General features: G+C 40.2%; 1 protein-coding gene across 1 annotated transcript in view; it reads right to left on the bottom strand.

The window, feature by feature from the left end:
* TRPM5 (transient receptor potential cation channel subfamily M member 5) overlaps positions 1-16,138 on the bottom strand; it is a 37,561-nt gene that overhangs the window by 11,113 nt on the left and 10,310 nt on the right. Inside the window, exons 7-17 of the mRNA XM_041481233.1 lie at positions 14,973-15,075; positions 13,961-14,079; positions 12,995-13,345; positions 10,782-10,913; positions 9,481-9,604; positions 7,894-8,039; positions 7,055-7,167; positions 5,591-5,686; positions 3,022-3,280; positions 1,735-1,853; positions 1,248-1,380 (exon numbers count right to left, since the gene is read on the bottom strand). Coding sequence (XP_041337167.1) covers positions 1,248-1,380; positions 1,735-1,853; positions 3,022-3,280; positions 5,591-5,686; positions 7,055-7,167; positions 7,894-8,039; positions 9,481-9,604; positions 10,782-10,913; positions 12,995-13,345; positions 13,961-14,079; positions 14,973-15,075 — 1,695 coding nt within the window. The remainder of the gene's footprint in view (positions 1-1,247; positions 1,381-1,734; positions 1,854-3,021; positions 3,281-5,590; positions 5,687-7,054; positions 7,168-7,893; positions 8,040-9,480; positions 9,605-10,781; positions 10,914-12,994; positions 13,346-13,960; positions 14,080-14,972; positions 15,076-16,138) is intronic.

Genomic DNA, 16,138 nt, shown 5'->3' with positions numbered 1-16,138 from the left:
ATTTACTGAAGAAACCTTCACTGTTTCTTCCTTTGATGTAAGGTTCAACACTGAAATACCAAAGCTGAGGCATCCTGTTGGCTTGGGTAGGGCAAAGATGAAAGGTGCCTGGTAGGGCTTTTTCTAGGCTGCTGTTTATGTTCTCGTTACATTTCCCAACCCCAGTGTTATCTTGCAGGACCTCGGGTGCCAGCAGAGTGGGCACAGGTAGGACTTGCTCAAGGTCCTGGTTTAGCTTGGCAGGCAGCAAAGGAAGGGTTAGGAGCTGTAGCTCTGACTTGTTCTCTCACAATAGAAGTCTGCTAATGCCATAAGCTAGATAATGAACAAGAACAAATATTTATTTGCCATTTACCCTTTTGCTAGTCCAACCAAATGTCATCTCAGAGTTATTGCATTTGTAGACAAATCCAAATAGCTTGGTAGTTATGTTTATTCAATGTATAGGCTTGTTTAGACTGTAGAGCTTTTACTGAGTTCTGCTGTGAGTCACAAATCAAATGTTTGTAGATTCTGTAATGGTACTTACAATTAGATGAACTCTAGTAATCAGTGATCATGAGCTAATTGACCTGGAGGATTAACATGCCTAAATAAAAAGCTATTTCAACATACCAATGCATACCCAAGCACAGTAACTGTAATCCCAATGTCTTGTTTCTTGCAGGAGAGCAGTAATAAATAAAAATATTATCAACATCTTCCAACATCTGCTCACAAAATACTAATATATTTTCATTGTAACAGGGAGATAAAAAGTACAAGTAAGAATAACTCCTGTAGGAAACTTGTAACCATCCTTTTCCACTGATTTCCCCCCCCCCACCCCCCTCCGACTTGCTGAAAAAAACCATTTTTTTCCCCCAAGTCATTTATTGGGAGCCCTTCTTTACATGGCATGTCATCTGCCTGAGGTCTTTGCCCTGGATGCACACAGCTTAGGAAGTAGGAGGAATAGCAGTAAGGCAAAGACTGCTCTTCGTTAATCAGATCTGAGGATAAATTATTAGGTAAAATACAAGGATTAGTAAATTAGGACCAGCTTAATGCACTACGGAGGTCTGTGAAAGGATCTACTTCAAACATTCCATCTTATAACAAAATACAGGAATATGCAAAAACAACAGGCCTTAAAAATTTAAAAATAAAGACAGATTATAAAGTTCTTTCTTTTCTAAAGACAAGATTTCCTACTCTCTGTTTCTTAGAAGGCAGAAGTATTTATCTGAGACAAAATGCACACTTACCATTCTTTCCACAATTATGATCTTTGGTCCAAGTTGTTTGTGAATTGCAAAAATATGGATAAGTCTAAGTGTAAACACCATAAAATCAATGGCGAGTATTGTACGACCAGCTTGAAAAGTTGAGTTCAGCATCCTGCAGAAGACATGGAATGAAATATCAGCTCTCAGTACTGCTCATGCCTGTGCGGTGATGAGAAATAACCAAGAGAAGGAGGACCACTCTTTTCTCTCTCTTGGCTTCAATGAGATTTATTAACAAATAATGAAAAATAAGGTACTTTTAGTAAAAGGGATTTCAGAAAACAAACAAAGCAGAGATTTTCAGTACATGTGTTTGGATATATAAATTTTAGAGGCTCCTACTGCAGAAACGCATCTCAAAGCCTGTAAAAATGAATGTTAGAGCCTGTGCTCTCATGCCTGTCCTCTCATGAGACTCAGCTGTCAGTTGATGTGCACAGCCCTTGCTACTGATGCAAATACACACCTGCAGATTACCCCAATTATGAAGAGAAAGATGGTGACCATATCACATTTATTCCAGTTATCCTCCACATACAGTTTAAATTTTTTCATTAAATTTGTGTCTTCATCTGTATAGAAACTCTGAAAAAGAGAAATAACCACTGGTATTGATCTCTTTCCACTTTCACTATTTCCTTCTGAGTGTTAACATAATACCTGTTGCCTTTTTCCCTTTCATTGCAAAGAGCAAAAATAAATTCTGAGCATAATAAGGGGGGGAAAAAAAAGTGGTTAAACAATGCAGCTTCCAGTCAGCGTTCAGTTTCTAGGCATTGCTGTCTAAACAGCATGAACAGATTTGGCATTTCTGTGCTGGAATTGTCAGTGAAGGCACATTTGATTATCTAGGCAAGGAGTTGGCTTTCTTAATTGGGTTTTAGCCTGGCAGTCTTCATGTTTTACAGGTTTATAATGAAATGTTCTTTGATCTAGATGTTTTCCATGTCCTCCTCTGTTAATGGCCTTGCTGCATAATTTCAAATAAATTGTGATGAACTTTCCTGTCTCTTTTGCTTCTATAATGAACACTTACTGGTTCATCCAGAGTAAATGATTGTAACTGCTTTTTTTTGTGTCTAAAGAGAAGAGCTTTGTGCACCCACAGTTGCAACACGCTTGCACCACTGTTATTGTTTCCGTTTTTAAACTGAGGAATTTCCAAAACCAGTAATAGCAGACTAATGGAGAAGGCCTTTTGGGGGTTGGTGGTTTTGTTTAGTTGGGTATTTTTTAAGAAAAGCAAGCCCAAAAGAGATCTGCTAATATTTTGAGTTGAAAATTATTTTAGGAAAAGCCACAAATAATCTGAATTAATTTACTTGTGATTTTTTTAAACAGTCCCCAGCGGGGAAGAATCTCTTAAAAGGATGTAGAGCTGTCTGCTATGTTTCCAGGTGTAGAATATAACTTCCAACTTATATTGTTTGTGGTGTGAGGACCTAGTTCTGTGGAATGAAATCAGAGAAGGATTTACAAAGCAGAGAATATCTGAATGCTGGCAGCCCACTTGACTTGGCTCAGGCTGCAGTAGGATGGAAAAACAGAGGTAGAGATGCAGGTTTATATGGGGGAAGAAGAGCTTGCTCTGGGAGAGAGAGGTGAGATGTTTAGAATAAGCTAAATTCAGTGTTGTTCTGTGCACCTGACACTTGAAATGTCCAAGCCTGTACAGTTATACAGATTGTAAATCTATTGGAAATATTGCTGCAGGTTTCGCTGTGTTGGCACTAAGGTGATGCAGGTTACTCACCTGTCGGATCTCTTCCAAGACAAGGGTAAACACCCAGAAGTAGAGCACAATTTCTTTAACAGATGGACCCTGAGGTGGAGGTGGTTTAAAGTCCAGTAAAAGGACATAAGTGAATAGAAAGAGAAAAGCAAAGTACATTATAACATTCCCCATAAACACAGTTACAGGGGCACTCCAGAATTTTCTCCACCGGGTAAACGTGAATGTTGCCCATGCTGTGTTTGCAGAAGGGTTCTGTTTTTCCAATGTGTCATTTCCTCTGCAAACCAAAAAGAATACATGCTTGGTGACAATCTCCTAAAATTAGTTCATGGGAACAGGCTCAATATTATTCTATATAAAGCTTCTTGTAAGATAGTAACAGGCAGATGCTGGGGCTGGCCAAGGGGGAAGGCTTTAGAAGTCAGAGCAATCATATTACCATAGCAGAAATACTTCAAATCAAAAAGAAGTTTTGAAAAACAAAGTCACAGTAGAATTATGTGAGCATTTTTATTTTTTCAGTTTAGTTGTATTGATTTTATATGTTAATTTCATTGTGCTCTGCATGGACTGCAAATGCACAAGGAGAGGGGGAAGGGTGATTGGCCTTTATACACCTAAATAATAGAAAAGAAAATGGCCAATGAATTTTTGTGAGTCAGCTCTTAATTATTTTGGCTTTAAAATTTCTTGTGGTGTTTGTCTGTGGAAGTTCTTTTTGTTGCTGTGACTTTGAACTTCTGACCCAGTCTCTAAGTGCTGGATCGTGTTAAGCCTGTGTTTCTTGACTATCCTTGCTGGAATCTGATAGACCTACTGAAGAATACCCTGCTGCTTTGCATAACTGCCCTTTGATTAAATTAGAGTAAGTTGCAAAATAGCAATATAGAAGCCTTTTAGCAAAAAGAGCTGACCTCATAAAATATGTATTAAGGCAGTCTTTGAGTGGTGTGGAATGGGGAAAGTATTTTGGTAACTGAAGGGAAATTTGACCTGTACATTTACAGCTGTTTTGCTGTGTTTTGGAACATGAGGTGGTATCTATTGGCAATGGAAAATATCCTGTGCAGAAAATGCAAGTTTGATAGCAATTTGATCTTTGTGTGAGGATTTGTTTCCACATAAAAAGGTCTCCTGTGTAAGCTAGGGATGTTATTGGACCTTTAATTTTGTGATTCTTACTCTGAGAAGTTTGATCTCCAACAAAGGATGTGCTCACTAGGGTATGTTTTCAATTTCACCTCACAGAAAATAAACAATGACTCTTCACTGGTTTTTAATTTCCTCTGACGATCTTGCTAATTATTAAATACATTTGTTACAAGAGAAAATTTCTCTTTGTGGCCAATCTTTTCTATATGCCTGATTCTGTACTACCTCTAAATTTATGACATCATGAGATACATTCCCATGGTAACAGGCTAATATCATAAACAGATAATTGCAGCTTTACTGTAAGATGCTGAAATAGATCTGGGACGGAGAGAGCCTCTTTGTTAAAATAAATTGCTAGGATAATAGCAATTGGAACATGCAATGTAATGACCAAACCATGCTGCACTCAGGATATGGAAGTGCTTTATGATATTGCTTACAAATAGCTCCCAAGAGGCAGATGCTTTTACACCTATTTTATAGGTTAGGGAGGGAGAGAGAACTAATGATTTTCTCCAATATACCAGCAGTTAAATACCAGAGGTAAAAATAGAACCTAATAACTCTGACTTGGTCCAGGACTTCATACTGCAGCTGACGCTTCCTCTCTACCGCTGTTCACATATTTCTGGAGTTCTCTTTAAATCATGGAAAAAAGTGTCAATTTAGCCACTCTTTAGCCATTAAGAGGACTTTGTGCCAATCAAAAGTCTACTTATCCTGACTTAAGTCCTTGTGGTCTCCCAGGTTTTGGTGATAAGTATGTGGTAGAAGTATGGGGGGATTCTGCTCTGAATCAAAGATGCATGACTGACCACAAGAAAACTGAAAAAACCTTTGTACTCAGTTACTCATTTGTGTGATGCTCTCTCTAATGCCTAAGGTTTCTTAGAGCCCATCTGTTAAAATATAAATTAAGAGTGTGAGAAGCTGACTCGATGTAAAATTCCCTGGTACTGACGCGTGCAAGTACACCTTTGTAAGAAAGTATGCAGTGATGCAAGGTTTTGCTGAGATCCTTCTTTCTGCTCAGCTCAGTAATCTGATAACTTCCTAAAATCCATTGTGTATTAATCATCCTGAGCTGATGGGAATGTCAGGAAATGCTATTGATTTCCAAGTAAATTCCTTGTTCTTAATTTCTTGTAGAAATTATCTGCTCAGAAAAAAACTAAACTGGTGTCTCCTTAAAGCAGTGCTATATCCCTGTTTATTTTCCTATATTCCTTTTAGAGAGCAACAACAGCAGTAATCAAAGGGCACAGCAATAATCAAAGGGCACTTCCTGAGGAGTAATGACTTTCTTGGCCTTGCAGCTGATCTTTAGATCATTAGCTGATGGTCTAAGGATGATGGTCACTAATACACAAGAAGTGTCCTGTTCTTTGACTGTTCTCATAAAAGCTACACTAGCTGATGGTTTTAAACTTACCTATCTTCTTCCTTGGAGAAAAACAGAGTCCTCTCTGAGTCCAAACTGTCCAGCTCTCTGAATGGCTCTGGCTCATTCTTTGATTGTTTTTCTTCACTGTAAGGACATAAACTCTTTAGTTAAAAGATGATGCTTAGCCATTTTTCACTACTGAATTGGCATTGATACAGAACTGCTACCATGTACTTATCTTGGATCTGCTCTGCTGGGGAGCTATTAAATGGGGCATAAACTTTATCTTTACAAATTCTGTTTATTTTTAAGGAGGAGGCTGAATTCACCCATAAGACTCAGAGAAGTGATAATTGGTGTGCTTCATAAAAATGGAGCAGGATGCTCAGTTTCCTCAAAGCAGTTAGGATTTGAGCAGAAGTAAACCCCTGAGTCAGTCTTAGAAGAGAACTGCTCAATGCTCCATTCCTAGTTACTCTTAGTAGCAATTAAGAAGGGAAATGCCAGAAGCAGTAGGGGACATGTGACAGTTCTTGCATTTCCAGGGAAAGGAGGCAAAAAATTGGAAATTTGGAAAGGATTGTTTTGATTATGTGTAATAATTCAAACCTTTCCATGAAAACTTTGCCAAAATATCACATTAAATGAATTTGTGAATCTGGCAGCCAGAAGATCATCTTTAGTGACACTGGCAGAAGGCAAATCTTGAGTCAGCATTGCCAAACAAGTTTTCCTCTTGCTTTTTATGTAGTTTAAGAGTCAAGAAACATGTATTTGATAATAACATGTTATTTCATATTGCTAATTCTCATTATTTGTATGTGATTCTCTGAATGTTTGAGGTTTTCCTGAAGTTTCAGATCAACAATTTTTATGACCACCTGAGCAGCTTCTGGCCGCTCTTTTTTTCTCTTCTGTTTTTTAAATTTTATTTAGTTAGTTGGTTTTTATGGTGTGGGGCTTTTTGTTTTGTTTTGTTAGTGTTTGTAGTACATGGATTCTTTTTCAAGAAAACCTAAGATTATAAGGCACTGAATTTGAAATTCTTACTTGATTTTGATTGACTGGTAATTTAATGTCAGTCCCATGTTTTTAAGCTAGACTTATGGTTATCAAGGCTTGTGGCAGATAACACTGCTTTGTGATCGCTGTTTTCCTTGGATAAGATACTGAGGTTTGAGCCAGGCATCTCCAAATCTAGAAACAAATTGTGCTACAGCTGCAGATATTCTACACATTGCCGTGTAGAATCTGGAGCTGACAGAATTCCAGAAGGCTTTCCTCTGGACATGGAAAACGGAATGATCTCTGTGAAACCGTGGCATTGATCTTTTAAGTTTGGCAACAGGACACACAAATCCCTCAGCCCTATAGAAAACTGATTTGGTTAGGTGATAGTAGGTGATGTTACTGTTTATAATCACTTCAGGGAAAAATTTTGACTCTGAATATTTTTATGGCCTATTTTTCATCACTTATTTATCTCTTGCACCCAGTTAGTTGTGTTTATACCTGAATGATATTAAATTGGTGTAGATTAGGAAAGGACACCAGAATGCACAGATTAACTTGAGGATCTGTGTGCTTGTAGACATGTCTCCCCACCATATTTTCGTCAGGAAGGCCTGAAAGTCAAAAAGAGAAGAGATGTCTTTAATATCACAAAAAGATGCTTGCAGATGAAGCACACCTGAGACAGTGAATGCTCTGATAACCTCACAGCTTCAGAGCAAACAGGTTCTCTGTGTGTCCTTCTGCAGATGTTGAGTATGCAAGGAGTTATCTGGAGACCAGTGGAAAGAACAGCAAGCCAAATGGAATTAAGCAACATCTGTAGTACTAAGGAAGCCCAAGTCAGGCACTGGGAGATAAAAGCAGCATCACTCTTAATTTAGCTTTGTGTATGCGAAGAGAAGTCAGGTTGTGAGAGCAAAGCTGAATAGTAATTTAATTTAACTTTTATCAGTGAGCTCTCTCTTGAATCTGAACAAGGAGTTACCTCACATCTTGGAGCAGCTTCATTATGCCCCAGGCAGATTTATAGTGCTTTTCTAATGCTTCTCTGTGAGCAAGAAAGGAATAAAAAGCAAAAAAGCACACGATGGATTAAGGGCTAAACCTTCTCAGCACACTGGTGTGTGTGCCAGCTGGATGAGAGAGTGGGGAAAGGGGGAATTGTGCTGCTTTGGCAAGGACATGGTGTAATGTCCTCCTCATCTGTTGCTAGAGGGAGAGGAGTGTCCCTTCTCTGAAGAATGGTTCTCAGGGGAATAGATCCATTGGGGTTGTTCAGTTCCTGTGCTGCCCTCTCCTGTGTGCAACTCAAGGCCCTGGCGGCATGTAAAACTTACCTGGACACCATCATGTGCAAAGAAAGACTTTGCATCTGCTTCTGTGGCCAGCTGAAGGCACGTGGTTTTGCTCCAGTACTGATTTTTTCTCACCAACAGAGCAAATGCTCTCTCCTCACTGTTGTGGTAGCATTCACTAAACAGTTCTGCCATATGAAGAAAACACAGACAAAAAATGTATCTCTTGGGTGATCTTCTTACACTTTGAAGGATGAGTTGTCATGCTGTCCTCACTTTCCTGAACAGACTAAAGAAGACAAGCAGCCCAGCTTTGTCTTGTAGACAACAAATCCTTCATTTTGAGACAGAGCTACTTGACATAAAATAATATTAGACTTGGTGGAGTGTTGTGGCATAATTGTTTCCAGAGAAACTGGTCCTGGAGCTTAGAAACCAGGATAAATTTAATGAGTCAAAAAAAAAAAAAATCAACATAGTCTCATTAGATAAGATCCAACTTCTTGTGTCTGTTCCATTCTACTGATTCACTTGATTATCTCAGTAGCTTTCCCAAGGCAGCCTACACCTTGTTACACTGTGAGGATGGGCAAAAAGGTCAAGTGCGCTTAAAATTACATACAGAAATTTTTTCTAGTTGATGTGGTATTTATCATTCTTAAAGAAAGTTTGCTTTGCATAATCCAGGTCAGAAATTAAAACTGAGGATCTGATCTAATACGTATCAAAGCTAAGAAGCAGAAGTTCTGTGTATTTGATTAGGCCCCATAATTCCATTACTAAATTACTTGAGCTCTGTGATTATATGAGAACCTAATTTTTAATTTTTGTAAGTAATAACGGCCCTGTGAGAAGAAGGGAAAAATGTGATCTTTGTGTAAATAATGCAGCAACGCCTGCATGAGCCTTGCGCTGCTTGATAAACTACCCCAAAGGAAGAGGAGCCTCTGTGTTTGCTTCCAGGTGGGGCACATTTTAAAGCCCTCTCCCCAATCCACATGAAGGTGTGGATTGGGCTGAAGTCAGATCAGCAGAGAAGCTTGTGTGTAGACATCTGTTCCTACAGCAAGCAAAGGGGCGAGGGCTCAGCATTCCAGCACTGCGGATGCCTGGATCTGACTGCTGTAGGGAGGGGCATCTCGTCTGCTGCAAAACCAGCCTGAGCCTCACTGCAGATTGCAGTGCACTTGGCCCTCTTCTGGGTGAGGTAATCTCAAATTATTTTTAGCAGCAATGACAAAACTTAAAACTTGTTGCTCTAGTGGCCCTTACAGAGCAAGCTTGATATTGCAGGAAGAGCAGGCTGCTGTGAGCCTGGAAGTGTTTTGGCTATTCAATCTTTCACATCACTGTAACACACCTTGTACTAAGATCAGACAATTAAAATACCAACAAGCAGCAGGAGAGTATCTGTGTGTCCCAGGGGGCCTGTCTTGGAACAGAGATTTTTTTTCCAATATGAGTGGGTTTTAAATCTTTCCTCTGAATGTTTGGGACTGCCTGTGCTGCAAGGTTGTTAAATTATTCATGACCTTTTACGACTGAAACTCTATTTTTTTCACTTGCTTGCCTTCCAATGGCAGTTCCTTCATAAATTTTCAATGCCATTCAAAAAGTGCCATTACTTACCAACAGCGAGCTGCTCATACTTGGCCTCTTTCATTATACAGGCTGCTTTGGTCTCCGTCTCCAGGCGGGACATCTCTTTCAGGATCTTGCAGGCTGCCAGAGCTGAAGCTACACCCTCCTGACCCTGTGGAATTGAAGGGGTCGCTGCTGCCACCCTCCACTGGAGGGCATTTCTGAACGGGGAAGAAACTTCATGCCTTTCAAGCAAAATCTTCCCTCCCGTACAGATTTGAAAGTCGAAAATGATGGTCAAAATGCCAGTTTTGATGACATTTGAGAATGATTGCCACATATTGTGGATGCCCCATCCCTGGCAGTGTTCGAGGCCAGGCTGGATGAGATATTGAGCATTGTCTAGCGGGAGGTGTCCCTGCAAACCTGTCTAGCGGGAGGTGTCCCTGCCCGTTGCTGGGGATTGGAGCTGGATGATCTTTGAGGTCACTTCCAACCCAAACTATTCCATGATTCTTTATTGGTAGTTCTTGTGCCTTGTAAGGCTGGCGACTTCTGGGTCCAAGCTCTTAGAGGCACCTGATTTGGGATAGCAATCAAGGGCAGAAAGGAGAACAACATGCTCTGGAAACAGAGCAACGCGTTCTCCCTGTGTCGAGACAGCTCCAGCGTGGCTGTGCTGGGGCGGAGATGCGGACCACGGGAGGGAGCAGAGCTGGCAGAGGCCGGGGCGCGGATGTGCGCTGTGCCGCGGGCCCGCACGGTGCCGATGTGCGCTGTGCCGCGGGCCCGCACGGTGCGGATGTGCCCGCACGCACGCAGCCCCGCTGGGGCTGCCCCGGCCAGATGCGCTGCTCTGCAGGGGCAGGGATGGAGCTGAGAGCTCTCTCTCTGTCTGTGGGGGCAGGGGGGCTCCCAGATGTGGGAAGCAGGGCTGGATTGTGAAACAGGAGCCGATTATGCCAGCTCGAAGCTCAGCCTTGGAGGGCGTGATGCTGCGCGCCGGGCACGTAAGCTGAAGATGCTTCAGTGCTCCCTGTTCCCTCCCGTCACGCTCGGAGCCAAACAATCGGCCCCTGTCGGAGGCACAAACCCTGCTCCTGGGAGCTGTGACTCCTCGGGAGCTGGGGGGAGAGGGGCTTCAGCCCGGGCTGATTCACACCGGCTCCTGCTCTGCCCTGGCCCCGGGGCAGGAGCCACGCAGAGATGAAAGGCGCCATAAATGCCGCCTCTCGTGTACTGCAAACGAACCCATCTGTCATCCGAGCTGCAAGGCTGAGCAAAAAAACATCTCGTAAACTTGAAATATGCCATTGCTTCACCTGAAGCAGCTACAGCTCGGAGCTTACCATAGCCCAGAAATAGTTTGCCATCTTGTGCCGGTTTTGAAGTACTGCCCACACAAACAAATCCCTCCAAGGATTTTCGCTTTTCTGGTTCATGTCCAAGGGCCCAGGTAATCGCTTTGTGTTCGTTTTGTCCTGAAATATGGTTTGAAGAATTAAAAACCTGGCTGGCAGTCTCGCTCCAGGAGCAATGACATGATCTAAGATTCTCTCAGCCTCGCTGGCTACTTCACATTTCTTTGACTTTTCAGTAGGACCAAAAGGTAATCAGCTCATTCTGTACTGAGTTAAAGAATCCTTGTATCCCCAGTATAACCCAATATGTGTGAGAACTTTCTGGATGAAATGGTGACTCCACTGAAGCCAATGCTAAAGTTTTCATTGGCTTTATTGAGGCTGGGGTTTCACCACTGGTGTGTAATATCAGACAAGAGAAACATGTGATTAACTAATCTGAGCTTGCCTTCAATTATATCGGGCTCTGCTCTGCTGCCACAGAGGACAAGGCTTCTGAGAAAAGGGAACAAAAGGCATTTTATTTCATCAGAAATAAATCTTGCCAAGGCCCTGTACAGGACAAGAATAGAGTACGTCAATACCCCTTTTTAGTCCTTCCTTTGAGAAACCTTTCCCTCATGTAGAGAGCAGTTTAAGTAGAACACTCTTTCCTTCAGCACTTGATAAAAAAATTGTCTAGAGGAAGTGTAGCCACTTAGGTCAAGTTCTGAGTTTTAAGTATATTTAAAAACTACCTTATTATATATTGTGTGGGTTAGAAGCAGCTAGGGTTTATTTTAATTTAATTTATTTTTAATTAAATAGGGTTTTGTGAGAATATATTTTTTTTAATAATTTAAATGATGGGATTATTTTCAAATTTATTTTAATAGCCCTTTTGTGGGGGGGGGGTGTTTCTTCACTTTGTTGTGTGCTATTGAATCAACTACATTGCACTGAAAGGCTTGCAGGAGACAAAGATATCCTAAAAGTCTCATCTGTTTTTGTAACCACCAGTTCCTAACCTGAAAAAAAGATATATAATCTGGCAGCAGTGATGCCGGTTTCCCAGTACTGTGATGCTCTTTCTGTTGCCAGTGATAATGGGATTCAGCCATGGGAAGAAGCTTTAAAAGGGAAAAAGCTAGTAGGCAGCAGGAACTGATCTCTGAACTGGGCCTTATCTGCAGCACTGGGCTTCAGCTCACTTGCTGCCAAATGCCAGAAAGGTCAAGTGAGGCTTTGGGGGCGAATTTTTATTTCTGGCAAGTTTGTAAGTCTGGAGTATGCTTAGTGACTTCAGAGGTATTGTCTCAAGTTGCTCATCCTTGTGAATGAAAAATGCAAAGTAGATTAAAACTTAACTTTTCATACTACTAATTAATTTAGCTAGGCTTTATCAAAGCAAAAGTGATTTAACATCTCAAAATTTTTTTTTTAATTGGTTTCTAATTTTAACAGTTTTTAGGTGTAATTAGAACTTGGCAAATATCAAAAGGCTTAATTGTTTCGTTTGTCTGAAACGTAACTCTAATGAAATTTCTTCATACATCTTTGTTTTAAAACCTTGCACCCAAACTTATTTTCAATGCTTTTGCAAGCACTTTGGTACTTAGGCATTTTAATGTTAAATACATTGTCAAAATGCAAAAATGATGATGCATCTCTTGCACCACTGTGGATTATAGACATCATTCCACACTGGTACCCCCATCACATATTTTCCTTGTCATATGTTGGCCAGCGCACTTGCCAGGGCCACGTCACACAATTGTTCCTACTTCTTGCTCTGTGTTCTGGCACTCCATAAAAAGACTAAAATGCTCTAAAGGCAAATATCAAATACTGGATATTACTGAATATCACTATCTGAGTTCAGTCTACTTGTACAGAGTGTAAATCTGAGAACAGTTTAATGTACAAAGATGACCATTTTCAGGCCCGAGATTGAAAATCTCCATTGCCTGCTTTTCTTTCTCCTAAAAAAAAATTGCCTTTCCACTACTACTTCTTGAAATTCTGTAAAAATAAAAAGAGAAAAGAGAAAAGCAGACCACTATTTTTATGTCTAATTACTCCTTCATAAATGCAAATCTTATTTGTATTCCCCATACATCTTTAATTAAATCTGTTCCCTGCCCCACCCCAAAGACTAGACCTAGTTAAAATGGTACAAATTCTATATTAGAGGGGAGCAATGATGCAAAGCTGTGACTCACAGATTTCTTCTTGCCTCCATGTCTGAGGTCTTGATAGAAACCTTTGCATGCATCATGAAGGAAATCCTTGAGGACTCTAGAGACCTCGCTGAGAGTGAAGAGGGGGCAGATCTCCTTCTGCTCACTCTGCTGCTGACCAGTGAGCCCTGCCAAGGTCAGTTTGCTTTCTTCATGCTTCTTCAGGAGAAGTTCATAGAGGAGACATTTCTGAGAAATGGAGCAGTAGAGTCTCTGCAGACGACTGTAGGTCAGGAATTCATATATGTTAGCCCCATTGTCAATAAATAACTTCACAAATTCTGGTTTGTTGTTGACTAGAGCATCCATCATCACTTCCTCCAGGTCACAGGACTAGATTGATGAAAGAGAAAAAAAAAAAAACAAACGAAAAAAGGAAATTTTGGGGGGTAATCATGGATGGATGATGAGAGAGGTTAGATTTAACAGGCACGTTTTGTCTTCCACCAGTCAACAGTGAGTACAATAAGAAAGAGGTGGAACTTGCTTCATTTTTCTCTGACAAAATGTCTGTGCCAGTGTTAATGTTAAAACATCAGTATAAATTGTGTGCTGTAGGACTTGGTGTGAGGCACCTGCCACACTGGGTATTTGTACAGCATTTACAAACAGTGACATTCTTTGTGCCACCTTCTAGCAGTAATATCTGCCTGCTTCTTGTGCTTTGTAAACTCTGGTTTCTTTGCTATAATGTCTATACAGAAGCATTGTTGCTCTCAAACAGCTCCAGAAAGGGATGATGACCACTGAGTTATTCCTCTGTCTTTAGCCATTATCATACAGGGGGGCAGAAAGAAAAACAGCCTCAGGAAGGATAATACCCTGCCCAGTCTCTCAGTAGAGTGTGCAGGTAGTGGTAAAAACTGAAGCCATCTTTTGGGATGCTCCAGTGTCCTGTACACATTGGAACATACACTGAGTGTCCTCTAAGGCAAAAAAACCTGGTACCTTCCACTCCACGTCACCATTGAATATTTCACTTTTAGCAATGTCGACCCTATTCCAGGCCACTGCCAGTTTCAGTTCATCCAGATATTCCTGAGCCTCCTGACTCTGACTTTTACAGGCTGGAAAAAAATAGGAAATGGAAACGAAGTCAGCACTTTATAGTTATGTTTAACTTAATACTGTTATGTTTAACTTAATACTTTGATTAGCAATGCAAGTTCTCCTTCAGCTATCACAGATCTGTGGGTTGCTTAACCAGAAACCCTTCACAGCAATGTTTTCCCAAATTAAGAAACATTAATATTCAGATGTGTTATTTTTTTTCTACATGAACTCTATTAAAAACATTAAATTTAAATTACTTTTGGATATTAAGAGGGACTCTGGCCTGCAGAGGACAGGACTGGCTGTTGGTTTTGCCTTGTGTCAATTAGCACATCAGGAACAGAATGTCTTTTTTTTTCTTTTCTTTTTTTTTTTTTTTTTTTTTTTTTTCTCCCATGCTAAGTTTAAGCTAACACAAACTTAACAGAAACTTAAATAGATGGCAGCACAAGTAATGTCTTCTTTCAGAAGATACAGTGGAGATTTCTTATAGGAGAAATGGATTGTCTCTGAAACAAAGGTAGTTTTGGTCTACTTGTAGGTTTTGGTTTTGTTTTCATTGAGGGTTTTTTAATGGTTTAATTGGAATAATATACTGCTCCAGCATATTTTAGTTCTTTTATAGCCTCTGTTATTAAAAGAAGCAAGTCAATGAAATAAAGGAGTGGCTAAAATAGTACCATACAATAGCATGAGCTTAAAAAGCAAACACTAGTTTAAAGGAAGCTTACGGGAGCTACAGTAACTGCCACAGTTCATTTGTCAATAAACAAACAAAAGAACAGTGCATCAGAAATGAAATCTGATCCAACAGTCAACTGAATTTGCTCTGGAAAAAGAGGAAATGTATTTATGGCATAGAAGTCAAGTAATATAAACATTACAATGTTTGCTTATTCTATCTTACCTTTTACTAAGGCTTTCAAAATGACTGTGTCTAGTTCTTCTGAACCATCTTGCTCAAAGTTGTGCAGAGTTAGAAGATGCTGGTGTGAAATAATATTCTGAATCTATTTGGAGTCAAAACAAAAGTAATTTTACACATTGTCCTTTGGATGCACATTAGTGCCCACATGCCCAGTAGAGATCACCCAGACAGTATTTCCCAAAAATTTATAATCTAGTTGTAAAGCTGAGGTTTGGCAAGAAGGGCAATATTATTAGTTTCCCATATATAAATAACTCATAAGGCAAGGAGGGATTTTTACTGGCTTTTCCAAGTGACTTACGAGGATAGGAGGAACAGAACTTAAATATTCTGATAACCAGAGCAGGGCTTTAATTAAAAGATCCTTCCTTAACTTACATTCTTATTTGACTCAAAATCACGTTATAGCCAGCATACCACTAGTTTCATTTTACCTCATTCTGCTTTGACATTTAAGTTTTGCTCTCTGAGTTGTTTATTTAAAAGCATAGGCTCTAACTCTTCTCTGAGTAAAAGTCCTCAAATATTGATATATATACAGTACTCTTATCTTTCCTTCTGCTTCTCTATTTATTGAGTTTTCTTTCTCGCAGTGCAGCTGCACTGAGACTTTGTGAGCCTCTGGCAATATTGCTTCCAGATGCCTTTCATCCCCTTTTGTTAGTGATTTGGTAAAGTTCTTCCTAATGGAATTAATATGAAGAACTTTTAAAGCTGAGGATTATGGCAGGGAATGTGAAGGAGAAGTAGTGGGCCAGGTCAGGTGGAATTGGTTTATCTCAGAGGCACCCAGTGCTCTTCACACAAGGACAATCTCAGAGTGGGTATTTGTTCCTAAAAGGCTTGTGCAAGTGTACCCCAAGACAAAGAGTAAAGAAGATCTCTGAATCTGTTTTGTCTTTCTGTTTTAAGAACAATGATATGTAAAGAACAAGTGATGACAATAGATAGGATCATTTCTAAACACGCTTCATTCTACTTAATTTATTCATGCTTATCCACAGCGAGGTTTCCATTTACCAGCTGTAGATTGTGAATTAGGTCTCTTCTGTCACAGCTGCACAAGCTCCACAGCTGTGGATATAAATAATGCTTCGTGTCCCACAGAAGGACTGTTGGGTTCCTGGGTGCTGGCTGTTGCTTGA

Source organism: Pyrgilauda ruficollis, unplaced genomic scaffold, assembly GCF_017590135.1.
Source record: "Pyrgilauda ruficollis isolate IOZ18807 unplaced genomic scaffold, ASM1759013v1 scaffold55, whole genome shotgun sequence".
Taxonomy (NCBI): domain Eukaryota; kingdom Metazoa; phylum Chordata; class Aves; order Passeriformes; family Passeridae; genus Pyrgilauda; species Pyrgilauda ruficollis.
Note: the sequence above shows the minus strand (reverse complement) of the source record. Positions and strands in the feature narration are given on the sequence as shown.